The sequence below is a fragment of the Neofelis nebulosa genome, chromosome 1 (genome assembly GCF_028018385.1).
Source record: "Neofelis nebulosa isolate mNeoNeb1 chromosome 1, mNeoNeb1.pri, whole genome shotgun sequence".
In the NCBI taxonomy this organism is placed as follows: domain Eukaryota; kingdom Metazoa; phylum Chordata; class Mammalia; order Carnivora; family Felidae; genus Neofelis; species Neofelis nebulosa.
The window spans coordinates 239,703,996-239,719,867 of NC_080782.1; the positions used below are offsets into that span (position 1 = coordinate 239,703,996).

General features: G+C 45.4%; 1 protein-coding gene across 3 annotated transcripts in view; it reads left to right on the forward strand.

Annotated features, from left to right (window-relative positions):
- MIPEP (mitochondrial intermediate peptidase) overlaps positions 1 to 15,634 on the forward strand; it is a 163,805-nt gene extending 148,171 nt beyond the window's left edge. For all 3 annotated transcript variants that reach the window (XM_058689855.1, XM_058689869.1, XM_058689846.1), the window contains one exon: positions 15,370 to 15,634. In XM_058689855.1, coding sequence (XP_058545838.1) covers positions 15,370 to 15,397 — 28 coding nt within the window. In that variant the 3' untranslated portion in view covers positions 15,398 to 15,634. The remainder of the gene's footprint in view (positions 1 to 15,369) is intronic.
- Positions 15,635 to 15,872: the final 238 nt, after the last annotated feature.

The following is a 15,872-nucleotide window of genomic DNA, read 5'->3' on the forward strand; positions in this document are numbered from 1 at the left end:
TGTTAACTTTTAACCTATCAGTGTATACTTTGTGTGTGTGTGTGTGTGTGTGCGCGCGTGCGCATACATACACATACATACAGTAAAACCTTGGTTGGCGAGCATAATTCATTCCAGAAACATGTTTGTAATCCAAAGCACTTGTATATCAAAGTGAATTTGTCCATAAAAAATAATGGAAAGTCAGATGATCCGTTCCACAACCCAGAGATACTCATGTTGATTACAATATTGTAATGATTAGAATACAGTAATATAATACAAGATGATTACAATACTGTGATATAATACAAAATAATAAAGAAAATACAAAATGTAAAGAAAAATAAGTTAACCCACACTTACGTTTGAAAACCTTCATGGTTGGTACGAGGGAGACAAGAGACAGGAGGGTCTCTTGTCGTGTGGGACGACTTTCACTATCACTAATGGAATCAACGCTATCTGTTGGCCCAATGGAATCTTCCCCTGCATGGGGGCCATTGTATGTGCCCAACAGATGTTGACTACAGTGCAGTATTCATAAACTCTTGTCATACACTGTATATAATGTAACTGGCAATAAGGCAGCAGAGGAAAGGGTCTATATCTGCAGGCGCTTGACCTAGAATGAAGCAAAGCATTCCTAAGCTTTCTCTTGTCTGGAAAAGCAAAGGACTGTTTATAGGTGCTTTGAAGTGACAAAAAATAGACTAGTGCCAGTGGTGGGCGCCTTCCAAGCGTTCTGAAAAATCGCTGATTTGTGCCAAACACCGACGCCTGAGACCTACATCTGAGCGTGGGAGGTGATCACCCACAATCCCACAGCGAGAGAGAGAGAGAGGAACCATTGGCTCAGCTGTGATCATGTGTTGTTCAGAGTCATATGTTACTTATATTGCAAGACATCGCTCGTGTATCAAGTTAGAATTTATTAGAAATGTTTGCTTGTCTGGTAGAACACTCGCAGAACAAGTTACCCGCAATCCATGGTTTTACTTGCATATATATCTGTGGCACTTTTCATTTCAATACACTTCCTTGCTTCTACCTATGGGGCGAGTGAGTATTGATAATCCGACAACTGGATAGAAGGGATGGGTAGAGAATCCCTTTAGACAAAAGACCACGGCCCTGCGTGTTCACTGGCGTTCAGGGTGTAGAGCACCTCTTCTTAAACCCTGGGCATCCCAAGTTCCTACTCAATTATTTCAGATAGTCAGCACGCAGGAAGGCGATTTGTTTTGCAGAAGTACAAGGGACAGTGACATAACGAAAGTGTGTTAGGTGCGGACACAGCATCTGTAATCCACATAACATTAATTTGATGTGTGGTGTTATCCGCACTTCGCATATATGGGACATAAAGCCTAGACCCTGAGGAACTAACTCAGTGTTGCAAAGCTATTAAATGGCATTGTCAGGATTTGACCCAGGCCGTTGTGTCTTCAAAGCCTTTGAGGGGCCCATTGCCGGCTCATAACACTCCACCCCTGTGCTCATGAAGGTATATGTCTTGATACACATTTTGTGGCCTCTTACTTTCGGCGAGTCGCGTTCACGTAACCTCTCCTTGCTGTGTAAATGTGACGGAGCCCCCCGCCATTTGTGTCGCCGTCTGAGACAGTGCCTCTGGAGGTTGGCTTCACTTGAGATGTGAGCGTCTTTTTGTTCCCAAGTAAATAACTTGTGGTAGACTCCTTCCAGGAAGTACACCAGCAATTCCACTTTTAGATGCTATCAACCGCACTACCTTCTAAAAAGAATGTAGATACTACTCTTTCAGCTCTTTTTAATTGCTTAATGGAAACGTTATAAAGGCTTCTTTAAAGATAGTCATTATGGATGGTGTTCTTAACATGCGGTTACAAACGTGCGCTGTTGGCCGTGGGCTAAAGACAGGCTAGCAAAGCAGGTGTCGTTGCCCCAAAGCTCTTGATCTAGATTCTTAGCGTGACACCCGGAGGCTTCAAGCCTCAAGAGCTGAGCAAGTTAGGAGCCCTCAGTTAACCTCAGGCGGGACCGATATCGGGGTGCGCTGCTGCGTTTCCATCTAGCAAGAATACCGATAAAAGGTAAATAATGATAGCAGTGGCACCGATTTAGAGCAGGTTTTAGGGGGGCAGTTGAAACTGGCATTTGCTAACCAACTCTTGTTTGAAATGCTGCCAGCGAGCGCAGAGACAGGAAGATGTCTCTTGGCTTAATTGGCTCGTTTCCTGCAAGATCGTTTTACAAGATACCTTCCAGTGTTTACTTGAGTGTTTTCGACTATCTCTAAGAGAAACTTTTTCCTCTTGCTGATTATGGAACACTACTAATGACGAAACTTAGATCAAGGAACGATCAAGCCAAAACCTAATCTTCTCTTTTACTTACCGGTTTATGTTGACATTAAAGTTTTTTTGTTTTTTTGTTTTGTTTTGTTTTGTTTTTTTAAATATGGAATGATCCCTTTTCATCCCAGAGTTCACATCGCAAATATTTGAATAAGATAATCGAGTTCTTTTTCTACGTCATCATACAAGGTAGGGAATGTCAAGTAACACATGTCTCACTTTCAGTCTTTTTCCGTACACAACTAAAGGTATGTTCAGTTTGAATAAGCTGTAGGGTCAGGAGGACACCTAAACTCCACTTATGTTTTCCCTTCAAGCAGTTTAAGAAAACAGAGCTTTAAAAAATTCTTGAAATCTTAAATCACACCCTCAAAATAATCGGAATTCTAGTGGCTCAGTCGGTTGAACGTCCGACTTCGGCTCAGGTCATGATCTCACAGCTCGTGGGTTCGAGCGCCGCGTCGGGCTCTGTGCCGACGGCTCGGAGCCTGGAGCCTGCTTCGGATTCTGTGTCTCCCTCTCTCTCTGCCCCTCCCCCTCTCATTCCCTCTCTCTGAAAAATAAATAAACCTTAAAAAAATTTTAAAAGAGCTTTAAAAAAATCCTTGAAGTCTTAAATCACACCCTCAAAATAATTGGAATTCTAGCACCCCGTTCCCCTGGGTCTTCCTTCTGATGCACATGCTTTTTCACGTTAGGATAGGAATGTCATTAAAAGGCTGCAGGAGCCTCACATGCTGATTTTCCTAAGATAAGTAGTGCTTTATGTTGGACATTAACCAGTTCAGACTAATTTCTCCTGCTTTTACACTGTTGGAGTTGAGTGGACTGGAGAGAGTAGCAGTGGCAGCAACCACAGGAATGAGAGCGATAGCCATAACTATACCCGTAACTACTTGCTAGAAACATCGGTGGGGAGATTTTGACGTGCCAGGTGCTGTGCTGAGCACGCTGTCCTGTGTCTCCCCCCGCCCCCGCTTCACGCACTGAGCAGTCCTGTGGTGCTCCCCAAGTTTACTGCCCAAGGTCACAGCGTGGCACCTGGTGGAGGTGCGACTCCGGTTCGGGCTCCCGGACGGGTCTCGGAAGGACTGGTAGTCTCTTCCACTGATTTTTCAGGTCCTACCAGGAAGCTTCGGCTTGAGAAGTGGTTGTGTGCCTCTTCCGCTGTGTTTTCCCGTTTGTTCTTTTGTAATGTTGGGCACAAATACACTGATGCTCAAGGAAGGTACCGTTGAGGTCTCGGAGTGAGATCCCCACCCCCCCCACCCCCCCCCCCCCCCAGGGACAGTGGCGAAAGGTGACGTGTGCTAACCAGAGTCGGCGAGATATCAAGTGGCTTGCGCGTAGCCAAATCAGATTTGTCGGGTGAGAACGCCCAGCAGGTTTTGGCACTCCACCACAAACTCGTTGGCAGCAACCCTGTGTCCTTGCACAGCGTAACAGGGATAAAGGAGGGAAACATGTCCTGGAAGCAGACTTAGAATTTAGTGGCTCCAGGATTATGACACAGTTGCAGTAATAGAGGTAAATGGCAAGCCTGGAATGAGAGCCAAGGAAACAGAATCCCTGATCTCTGGCTTGTTTGGCTGTTTACTCAACGTGGCCTCTGAAATAGCTGAGAGCGTTCTGGAAGAAAGAGCTGGAAGAGAAGAGAGCACCTGCGTTCTCAAGGCTAAGACCTCCCTTTTGTAAACGCACTGATTTTTGAAGAGGGTGTGTGTACGTTTAATATGTGGGCGTGTTTGTTTAAGGAAGACGCGGAGCTTCAAAAGGCAAAATGTTTTGTGACCCAGAAGCGTAATTGCAAATGGAATTATTCCACCTGACGATAAAGTGAAAAGAAACCAGTTTGTAAACACACCGCGTATGTGGGGCTCCGGCCGGATCGGCGTCTGTCCAGCAGGAAGCTCAGACCCTCTGCACCCGTCCAGTCAGCAGCCCCGTAGACAGAACCTCCCGTTTGACCAGCGACAGATATTAACCGAGCCGGGGGGGGGGGGTGGGGGGTGGGGTGGGGGGGGTGGGGAGGCATCGGGTTTTCTCAGTTCAAAGGAAGAAAGGAATTTCACTTTCTGGCTGATGTTCTGATGTTCCCAGGAACTGATCGGAGATAGTGGGAATCCACCTTTAGAGAAAGGTGTGGGTAACCACAGCCTCGTAGCAGAGAAAAACTTCAAAGTGCACAAGGTGAGCAGTGCGGTTGCCCTAGGCTTGGGAGAGCCAGATCTGGAATTAGAGTTCTGATCTCATAAAATTCACTTCAGGCTTTTCAAACTGCCAGGCCAGCCTTCGTACTGTAATTCTTCATCAGACGGAGCTGCGTTTGGTACATGTGATGATTTCAGCACACACGAAAAGACAGCCATTTACTGTTGTGATGGGTTTTTTAGAACGGACGGTGGTGTTGGGAATACACAGACCGGCCTTTTCCCTCGTTCTCAGATCTGGAGGGCTCAGCTGCCTGTCGGCACGTCCTGGTTATTGTTGTGTTTGCCAGCAGAGCCCCGAGGTGGCAGGGCCACCTGACCATCTGGGGGAATCAAAGGCTCTACCTTAGTACGTTGGGCCCTCTTCCTCACTGTTTTTTAAATTAGGGTAAAGTATACACAATATAAAATTTACCATTTTAGCCATTTTTAAATATGCATTTCAGTGGGCATTCACAATGTCCTATATTCCCGATCCTGTAACCATCACCCCTGTCCATTTCCAGAACTTTCCCATCATCCCGGTGATCTCTTCTTAACCAACTGAACCACCCAGGCACCCCTACCGGCGATCTCTTCTTGGCAAACCTTTTCTCACCGCTCCTAATAAGGGTTTTCATTGCATCTTTTGTTTCCCTCTCTTTAGTTTTCTTCATTTAGCCGAGAAACAGTTATCTCCTAAAAAGCAGATATGGCAAAAAGTAGAAAAAAGTAGACCAAGTTGGGTAACTCGCTTGGGACTGTGAGTTTGATGAGCTTATCCTAAATTCTTAATCACAGACCAATGTTTTGGAATTCACCTTGTGCAAATAAATAAGTAAGTAAGCAACCTCATTCTTCAGTTCACTGAACTGGGAAGTAGGTCTTTATAAACCTTTGGATCTGGTTGTTATTGTTACCAATTACGGAGCATTTTCTGTCGGAAACGCGCTGTCTTATTTAATTCTTGCAACAGTCTAGCAGAGAAGGTGACATTCTGTCAGGTTTATGATTTTCAAACATTACCTTTACTTCCGATTGCTCTGAGCAGAAACGAGGTATGGAAAGGTAAGGGACTGGTCTAAGGTCCCTTACCCAGTTGGTTAATTCAGGTGGTCGCTCACCAAACCCTTACTTTAACCATCAGGATATAGTACCTTGTTTAGAGGCTTCGGAAGTTTTGCTTAGAAAAGGAAGAATTTATCTTTCCTCTCTGTCTCCCCTGGGCATCCCTGCAAAGGAGAACCTTGGTATAGTCAGAAGAGGAGAATTACACTGAAATGTTAAGTTATGGAACGCTATGCCAAGCCAGATAATGGTCCATTCAGCCTAAAATCCTCACCTGCACCTGCACATTGCCCTCGAGGTTGTTTATCAGACCACATGGTAGTTACCTGGCTGGTTTTTACAGAGTGGGCTGTGTTCCCAGGAGGGGTTCCCCAGCACATTCCCTTTTGGGGGCCTACGGCTTGTCTTGGTCCACCAGCCTGACCCCTAAATAAATGGTACCTGTAGGCCCTAACTGTAAACTTGACTGATATAATTTAAGCCAAATACCAGTGTCTGAAAGGTCAGAATATGATTGCCTTTTAGCTTTGATTTTCAAAGAACCGAGGAGTTCTTTTTCCCTGGCTATCTTGGGCTCTGAACACGTGGCCAGTCCGATAAGTGTCGGGCTTACCTCCACCTGGCCCCCGAATATGGACCACCCAGGCCTCATCTCTCCTGGCCAGCCTCGGACAACAGCCAATCCTCGAACTTTCGTTGCACCTTTGAAACCCACAAACGTAAAGGCGATTTTTTCCCTTGATTGTACAGGGAGAGAACCCGCTTCAGGAGGACCCAAACACTCCTGAGACAATCCTACCTGCTTCTTAGACCCCCTTTACGCCTCCCAGCACACCTGGCCAGGACTGTGAGACAGTGGGACGCTTGTCTCTCCTCCTTGGCCAGGAAGACTCTCCTTTCCTCCCCAGTGAACTTGGAGAGAGGAAATCCGACATAAAGCTTGCTGTGTATCCCTCAGACTTTCTGAATCTGAGGAAAGACAGACTTATTTAAATGTGCAAAAAAAAAAAAAAACAACAACAACAAAAACAAAAACCAAACAACCCTGCCTCTAGTCCAAGCCCTGGGTCTGGAAAGTTGGTCCTTAAACAAACAAAAACAGCAGTGTCCCCCAGGCGTCCCTAAATTCCTTTGAATAACTTGTGAACTGATCTTCTTATCAAGTAGGAATCTTCTTGAAAAACTAGAACCCACTCTGGCTTACCAAAGCAGAATTTTTTTGGAATACTGTGCAGGTGGCCACAGAATCAAAGGGGGAAGTCACAGCAGAGCTCAGAAGGTGCAGTTTTCCGGGGTCTCGGGAGAAGGAACGACATGGTCCCAGGGGGCTTTCGCCACGATGAGCTCGTGACTCAATCACTCCCGCCTTTGCGCCGACTCTGTCTGTACCTTATATACACTTTTGTTCTACGTTCACTATTACGTATCTCCGTGGTTTTCTCCCCAGATAATGAACTTGTCAAGAACAGAAATCGTGTCCCACTCGTATCCGTGTGCCTAGTGTCTCTAGCACACAGGTACTCGGAGCATTTAATTTTTTGTAAATGTTTGCACAGACTTTCCGTCTTGAGTAGGACGCCTGCTCCCTGCCGTGGGGCGTGGAACATCCAGGCCGGGGTGTCCTTTCCGAACCCCTTCAAGGAGGGAGCTTGTCAAGTCTATGGGGAGTCGACCTCACCAACATCCAGCTCTCCCCTCCACCATCCCCCCCCCCCGAGTCACCCTAGGAGGACCCCATTTTCACAGAATTCGCGACATTCCTGCCAACCCCGAACTCCTGTATGGACCTCCCTGTCTTTTCCCTGGAGAAGGCGCCCCTGCTGGGCCCTCTGGGCTCCTGTCCACGGAGGACAGTTCTCAAGGACAGAACTGATTGCGGTTCTCAAGCTCCGAACGGTCAGAATCGCTACGTGAAGGAAGCCTCTGAGGTGTGTTCTGAGCCGTCCTCACCAGAGAGTCAGTCACCGAGAACCGCCAAGCGCTGTCTCCCAGGGAGTTGCTAGGGATCAGAGTACACTCTGCTTCGTTTCCTAAAACAAGAACCCTGCCTCCCGCCTCCGAAGCTCGCCGCCCGTCTGGGACCCCTCTCAGCCAGGCCAGTCCGGTGCACCCCCCTCCCACCGCGCCACGGCTCCCCTCGGCTTCCTTCCCGCCTCCTCCGCCCCCAGATTTTCAGACTGTTTTCACGCCAAGTCCACTGGATCCTTTCAGGGGCCTGTCCAGCCAGCTGTGTCCTCTCTCTTGAGGCCTGGCAGTCATAACTTTGAACGGCGTCCCAAGCCAATCCTGCTTTTGTTTCCTATTTCACTTGAGAAACAAATATTGTTTTCTAGGTTAGCTGAATAGAATAGGAATACGTCTCCCTTGCCCCGTCCTGTGCGAGTTAGAGTTGCCAACGGAGAGAAACCCGATCGCATTTTCCACTTTCCTCAGCTTCCACATGTCCATCTGGGCTGCGGCGCTCACACTTCATCAGAATCACTGCCTGCCAAGCTCCCTCCCGCTTCCCGATTCAGTAGGTCTGGGGTTGAGACCAAACATTTGTATTTCTAGCAGGTTCCCAGGTAATACCCATGATGTTTGTCTGAGAACTACGCCGTTTTATATTCCTATAAAACAGATTCCTAGTCATTTTTATACATACTGTATATACTATACCTTCCTAATAAGTAACTGTGTGATCTTTTTGCCTGCCTTCAGTTGGCTTTAGGCACTCAGATACACAGTGAGAGAGTGAATAAGCGAATGACTGAAAGAAAAAAACTTCACAAAGATTTTTTTTTTTTTTTAGTGTTTATTTCTGAGAGAGACAGAGCACGAGTGGGGAAGAGGCAGAGAGAGCGGGAGACACAGAATCTGAAACAGGCTCCACGCTCTGAGCCGTCAGCACAGAGCCCGACGCGGGGCTTGATCTCAAGAACCGCGAGATCATGACCTGAGCTGAAGTCGGACGCCCAACTGACCGAGCCACCCACCCAACCGCCCCTACAGAGATCTTATTTATAGTTACTTCAGTCACCCTGCTTTGCGTTCACTAAACTTTGGTCATACTCAGCCACAGCTTTATTTGGGCACCCTTGGTTGGTGTTAAGCAAGATGTGAAATAGACCCAAAGAGGAGGCGTTAACTCTTCCCTTCCAAGGTTCAGAATAATTCTAGGGGTGCCTGGATGGCTCAGTCATTTAAGCATCTGGCTCTTTATTTTGCCTCAGGGCATGATCCCAGGGTCATGGGAATCGAGCCCCGTGTTGGGAGCTCAATGTATATATACAGTGGTTTCAAGTGCCCCTTGAATTTCCCGTGTTCCCGGGAAACACAGTAATTTCCCGTGTTCCCGGGGCACTTAGTAAAGGGGACCATAACAAGATTCCCTCTTTGCCAGGTTGTCTTAGAGGCAAAATCGACATGCCAACCAGTTGCCCTGTCATTTTTTTTCAAATAACTGTATTACTTGGACATCCAGATGGGCACTCAAGAGGTTAAAGAGTTCCTGCCAAGAATATGTTGATATTTAAATAATGGCCTGGTTAGATTATGTATTATACATTACAAACTAACAGGGCGTAAACCGGCAGCTTCGTACACGCACTGAACTCATCTTGGAACTGACAGAATTTGTTCTCGGTAAAAGCGTAGAAATATGCAGAGCTGGGAGCCCCTTAAACATGTAAGGGCTTCTGTTTGCAAGGAGTTACCACAGATACTTGGAGGCCACCCAGAAGACGTCCTTAAGCGCAGAACTCCTAGGCACTTCCTTTTGCCAGTGTCATGCCTCAAACTGCAGCAGCAGCGGCCAAGCACGGCCGAGCTTCGGGTCCCGGTCATGGCCGGGCAAAGCCACGTTCCCTGTACGGCCTTTTCAGTAGAGCCTGCTCCCAGGGTCCTCTGCACTCCACCGCCACGGATAGTTAAGTAGCTGTGACTGTTTGCAAAGGGTAAACTGTGGCACCAAAACCGAGTTGCCCAAAAGACAATGGACGTTTTGGCTCTGTCTTCAAGGCAGCGAGGGGACAATTAATAGGTTGGGTCCGTATAGCCGTGGTGGCATCAGGCAGCTATCAGACTCCCCCGACCCGTCCAGAATGTCCCCACACATACGGGTTTTGTCGTATCCGGGATGCCGGTATTTAAATGTGGACCTTTTGAGAATGTGTTGTTTTACAAAACTCCAGGGCACGAGACAGTATATCCCCGCGCTCTGAGAGCGTGGGCTCTGGCACCAGGCTTCCAGGGTTCAACAACAACAAAAAAGTAAGAATCGTGTGATCTCTCTTTGCTCTGCTTTATTAGCAAGGTAGGTTCCTCACAGATGTGCTTTAAGGTTCAGATGAGTTGATCCTCTTAGCGAGGTGCCTGGCTCATAGTAAATGATCGGCAGATACCTGCTGTTAGCACTTTGTTTTCTGATGAACCCCTTCTCGACCAGCCGTGTGTGGGGTCAGGTCCTCATGCCTGCTGTCCTCGCCCTCACTTATTTCCAGCTCTGTGCCAACAGGCACTGGAAAGAATAGCACAGAGTACAATTTGGAAACCCCCACTGCCTCAAGAGTCAGTCTTGGAATCCTTTTGATATCATAATTTATTTTAGTCGGGCCCAGAATAATTGCAAGGTTATGAAACATGCTAGTTGGAGCGGAGCGGTCGAGACGAAAATGTCCTGGCTTGCACCGACTTTTATTAGCCCATTTGCCCCTCAGGTAAAATGAGGAGAAAAATAAATTAAATCATCATTCTTCAGCTACTCATTATGTATTGTCTCTTCCTCTAGGACAGATGAAAGTCAACTCCCTCTTTTCCTTTTTATGAACTGATATGTGCGGAGTCTGTCCTAATGCAACTTTGTCTTTCTCACATGGCTGTCAACACTTCCCTCTTTTTAGTTGTGAGATTTCAGTCTTCTTTTGGCAAAATCCGTCTGTCCCTCCCCCCCCCCCGCCCCCCACTGCCCCCAGTTTAGGTAACTTCCACAGTGAAACACGTTTGGAAATTCCACTCGGGGACTGAACAGCTCCATCCTGGCTCCCAGGGGCTCCCAAGAGACCGCGGGTCTAATCATCACCCTTTAAGATTACGACTTGAAGACAAGGAGGACGTCTTTGTCAGCTTTTTAAAAAATCAAAGAGTTCCTGGAACTTTTTGGACCATACACACATATAAAAGCTAATTTCAATTTTTCTTATTTAAGGAACTGCCTGCAAACGTTGCATTTTTCTTTTAATTCTCTGTGTAGAAGCTAGTTCATGTCGACACTTGCCAAACATTTAAATCTAATTAAAGCAAGGATACCATCACGATATGCCAAGAGAATTCTTGCCTCAGGACTATTCTTTATCCCAGCGAGTCCTGATTTCCTCTTCTGGGGACCTTCGTCTTTCGCAGTCACATGACATACAAAAATGACCAAACCACTTCTGACCAGATTTTATTTAAAAATGCCATGAGCGTGTATGTTTTTGTTTTGCTGTCGCTATAATTGCCATTCCCTGAGACGCAGGCACGGTGGAGGATGGGAGACTGGAGAAGGACATGTGCTAGCTTAGGTCCATGTCCCGCGAAGGACGGAGCAAGGTCATATTTATATTGGCAGTTGGTCGAGTTAAAATGAACCACTTCAAAGGGACAGGAGGCTATGCTTAACTGAATAGGTTGGCTCTGAATAACTGGGTTTTACCTTCTGACAGGCCCAGGCATTTAATTATAAATGACCAGTCATTTAATTATAGAATGTTTCACATACTAAAGGGAAGAAAAGGGTGTAATAGGTTAACACATTTGATTGAGACCCACGTTTAGATGTTTTCCCTACAGCTGTTCTCTGCATTAAGAAACTTGGCGCGTAGGAAGTGCCCAAAACCTGATTTATTAATCAGATTGCTTCTACTTGAGCAATCACCTACATCTAAAGATCTAACGTGAAATGGGCTACTTCAGCAACCACCAAACACTCAACCAATTCCATCCTTAGTGGCACGGCTGGGTCAGAGGAAAGGCCTTCTTTCACCCGTAGAGATCACTTGACCGTGAAAGGAAAACCACGTTTTGAACTTTAGTTTTGTAAATAAAGACAAAGCAATGAACTGCCCCCTCAGTAGCTTCTCCTTGTTTCTCAGATATTTCCTGGGTGAAGATAGTAGAATTGAACTGGGATGAGGATGAGGATATTTTGATCTGCAGTTGAAAACATCACAACATTCTTATTTTCTTAACTACTGCAGGTCTAGTCCGTGGCTTACGAGTGTGTGTTTGGCACGACTGTTTTTATGTCCGCCACGCAAGCCAGTCCTTGGGCAGTTTCCCACGTGGCCGCTCCCCCTGATGGGAACGACCATGGCCGTGTGTCCTGTCCTGGACCCGCCCCCCCCCCGAACTCCCTGTTCTCACGGCCGACTGAGGCCTCATGGCTCCCCCGCCCCCCAACCCGGCACCTAAATGTGACAAGCTGTTGGCTTTCCTCTCACGCTCTGGCCCAGTTACCTTCTCATCCTGGTCGCTGTCGTTCCAAGCCCTAGAGTCTTCATAAAACATGTCTCCTGGAGCCTCCACCCTTCCTCCAAGACCCCAGCAGACCGCTTAGTGGTCAGTATACATTCTTTTCCTTTTCCCACCTTCGTGCCTTCCTGCATCGTCCTCTCCACCTAGAAGGGCCTAATTTGACCCTGACCCTTCCCTGTCCTTCAAGTTTCCACTCAGATCCCATCCCTCCACAAAGCCATCTGAATCTCTCCATCAGAATTCATCTTCCTCCCCCTCTTCTCCCACCAACTGCACTTTGTATGCTGTTAACATCCACAGTTGACTTTTTCCCAAACGTTTTGTGTTGAAAATTTTCATTCAGAAAAGTTGAATGAAAAGAACAGTAAACACTCACGTACTTGCCACTTAGATTCTACAATGAACATTTTATTGTCTTTGTCACACATCCAACCATCCATTCCTCTATCCACCCCTCAAGCCATCATGTGTATATAATATATATAATTTTTCAAAGCAAGTATCAGACAGCAGTACATTTTGCCCTAGACACTATTATATGCCTATTTCTCTTTTTTAGGTAATATTTATAGACAGTGAAATGCATACATCTTTAATGTACCGTTTAATGAATTCTGAGGCATACATACGCTTAATAATGATGATCACTGCCCATCTATAGAACATGACCATCACACCAGGGAGCTGGCTTGTGTCCCTTCTCAGTCAGTTGTCCTCTCCACGCCCATAAGCAACAGCTCTTCTGATGGTTTTTCACCAGAGACTCCTTTGGCCCACCTTTGGACTTCCTGTGAATAAAATCCAACAGGATGCACTCCTTCGTGGAAGGCTTTTGACATTCAGCCATGCTGTTGTTTCACTCATCAGTGGGTTGTTGTTCTTGTTACTGAGTGGTATTCCACTTTCCAAATATACCGTGTTTGTTTATCCATGTCCTATCGATGGAAACTTGTGTCGTTTCCAGTTGGGGGTTGTAAAATCCTTTTTTGTTGACATGCCTTCATTTCCCCCGGGTAAATACCTGGGAGGCAATGGCTGGGTCGTGGGGTACGTGTGTGCGAATCTTAGAAGAAACTTCCAGATCTTTTTCTAAAGTGGTTGTACCACTTCACCCCTCCATCACTGATATGTGACAATGCAGGCTGGCCCACAGCCTTGCCTACGTTTGGTCTTTGGAATTTTAGCCATTCTGGTGGTTGTGTTCTTTAGTTTTCTCTCCCCAGATGACAATGATGACATGTCTTCTCAGTGCCTGTTGTGTTTATTTGCTTGTCTTCTTTTGTGAAAGGTCTACTCAAACCTGTTGTCCCTTTTAAAATTTTTTAAATGCCTTTTTTTTAAAGAGTGTTTGTTTATTTAATGTTTATTTTTTATTTGTGAGAGAGCGCATGTGCGCATGGGGGGGGGGGGGAGGGACAAAGAAAGGGGCAGACAGAGGATTCGAAGTGGGCTTTGCACTGACAGCAGAGAGTCTGATGTGGGGCTCAAACCCACGAATTGCAAGATCATGGCCTGAGGCAAAGCTCTATTTAGGAGTTCTCCAAAATAGGAGAATCTGGAGGAATTTTAACCGACTGAGCCACCCAGCCGCCCCTAAATGTTTATTTATTTCTTTGAGAAAGAGAGTGCCCACGAGTCAGGGGAGAGGTAGAGAGAGTGGAGAGAGAGAGTCCTAAGCAGGCTCCCTGCTGTCACCATGAGCCTGACATGGGGCTCCATAGCACGAACCAGGAGATCATGACCTAAGCCGAAATCAATAGACACACAACTGACTGAGCCACCCAGGTGCCTTTTAAAAATACTTTCTATAAGTTGAAGGAGTCCTTTATATATTCTGGATACCAATCCATTATGAGATATATATTATGTTGAGTGTTTTCCCCTATTCTGTCATTTACCTATTCATTTCCTTAATGGTTTCTTTTAAAAAATAGAAGTTTGTTGTTGTGGTTGTTTTTGATGAGATCTAGCATATCATTTTTTTTCTTCTATGGTTATTGTTACTTTCTTGTCTAAGAAACCTTTGCCTACCTCAAAGTCACAAAAGTATTTTCTTCTACACCCTTCATAATTTTAGCTTTCACACTTAGTCATATTGTGACTTAGCCTGCTTGTCTTTGAATGCTCGTGACCTGGCCTCATCCTTTACACACAGTAAATACTCAAGACATCTTAATTGAATTGCATTAAAGACTGAGATGATAATAGAGGACTCTGTCAATCTTTTAATGTCTCTGTGTTGGAATGAGTTTTATGGGATCCACCCCCAAATTAAAGGCCAGTGTATAGAGCCCTGCTCAACCCTTGAGTTAGCCAAGAATTATCTGCCAAGAATACTGGTCAAAACAACAACGTTGACTGCTTGAATCTTGGCTTCTTTGAGAGTGAAGAGTGGCGATAAATTTAGCTTTTTACCGAATTGTTAAGACATGCTAGACACGATGCCTCCTTGTTTTCTATTACATCTTCTTGTTTTATCTTTATAGCCACCTCAAATGTTAAATGACGAAATCTGAGGAGCAGATATTTTAAGTGATTCCTCATTATACAATTAGAAAGTTGCAAATCTAGGAGTTCTCCAAAATAGGAAAATCTGGAGGGAAGCCAATAACTTGACTCTGATATGAGATTTCTACAAAAGAATTACACTTGATTGATTTTAAAGTGTATAGAACCTGACAGTAGAACTTGATAAGCAAATAAACGTATTAAGTTCTGAACCAATGCACTCAAAGATAACTAACAATTCAGTCTTCTAACATCACTCTAAGTATATAGTAATATCTGCAATATAAAAACTCTTGGGAGGGGCGCCTGGGTGGCTCAGTCGGTTGAGTGTCCGACTTCGGCTCAGATCGTGGTCTCGCGGTTCATGAGTTTGGGCCCCGCTTCAGGCTCTGTGCTAACAAACAGCTCAGAGCCTGGAGCCTCCTTCGGATTCTGTGTGTGTGTGTGTCTCTCTCTCCCCCTCCCCTGCTCATGCTGTGCCGCTCTCTGTCTCTCAAAAATAAATAATGTTAAAAAAAATTTTTTTTAAACTCTGGGGAAACCTATTTGGTCCTAAATCTCTATTCTAACTGCTGATTAGATAGTAAAAATATATTAAAATCATAAATAGCTTCAGGACCCACATAACTGACCATGAATTTTTTTTTTACTTATGACTTTTTGTAATGTTCACATAGGTCATAGAGCCAAGCTCTCATTTCAAAAAGCCAGAATGTTCCCCTAGTGTAGAATGTCTTTGTTCCTCTTTACTGTCTGCAGGTGGGTGTGCTGGCTGATCTTTTCTTTGTTTGCAGGTATGCTTCAGAAATGTCCTTCTATTGACGACTTTGTAAGTGCCCTTGTTTCTGACTTGGATCCGGACTTCGAAACTTTCCTCATGGATTCTGAGTGATGGAAGCACCTTGGATCTTTTAAATCAAGGCCATTGTAGAGATGAACTTTGCTGTAAATGTCACAGCTGTGAACTCTCGTTTCTGATTTCAGTATTCACTTCTGTAATAACTTCTGAAAAAGCTTATTAAATGGATGGAACTGGGAATAAATAATTTGTTTTAATTATTCTGGCTTTTAGCCTGTTTGGCAGATTTTTGAACATATGGAAATCTACTCAATGAGCTGGTAAAAACTAGAGCCTAGCGTTGTTAAATGCAAAGTATGGGCATTTCCTTAATCCAACCAGTCTCCTGTTGAACTTTTCCCCTTGCATTGATCTCTAATTGGTTCAATTAGAGACTTAATTAAAAGCAAACTTATTTTAGTTTGAAACAGTCTTTAGAAGAGTTATACATGTAGTTCT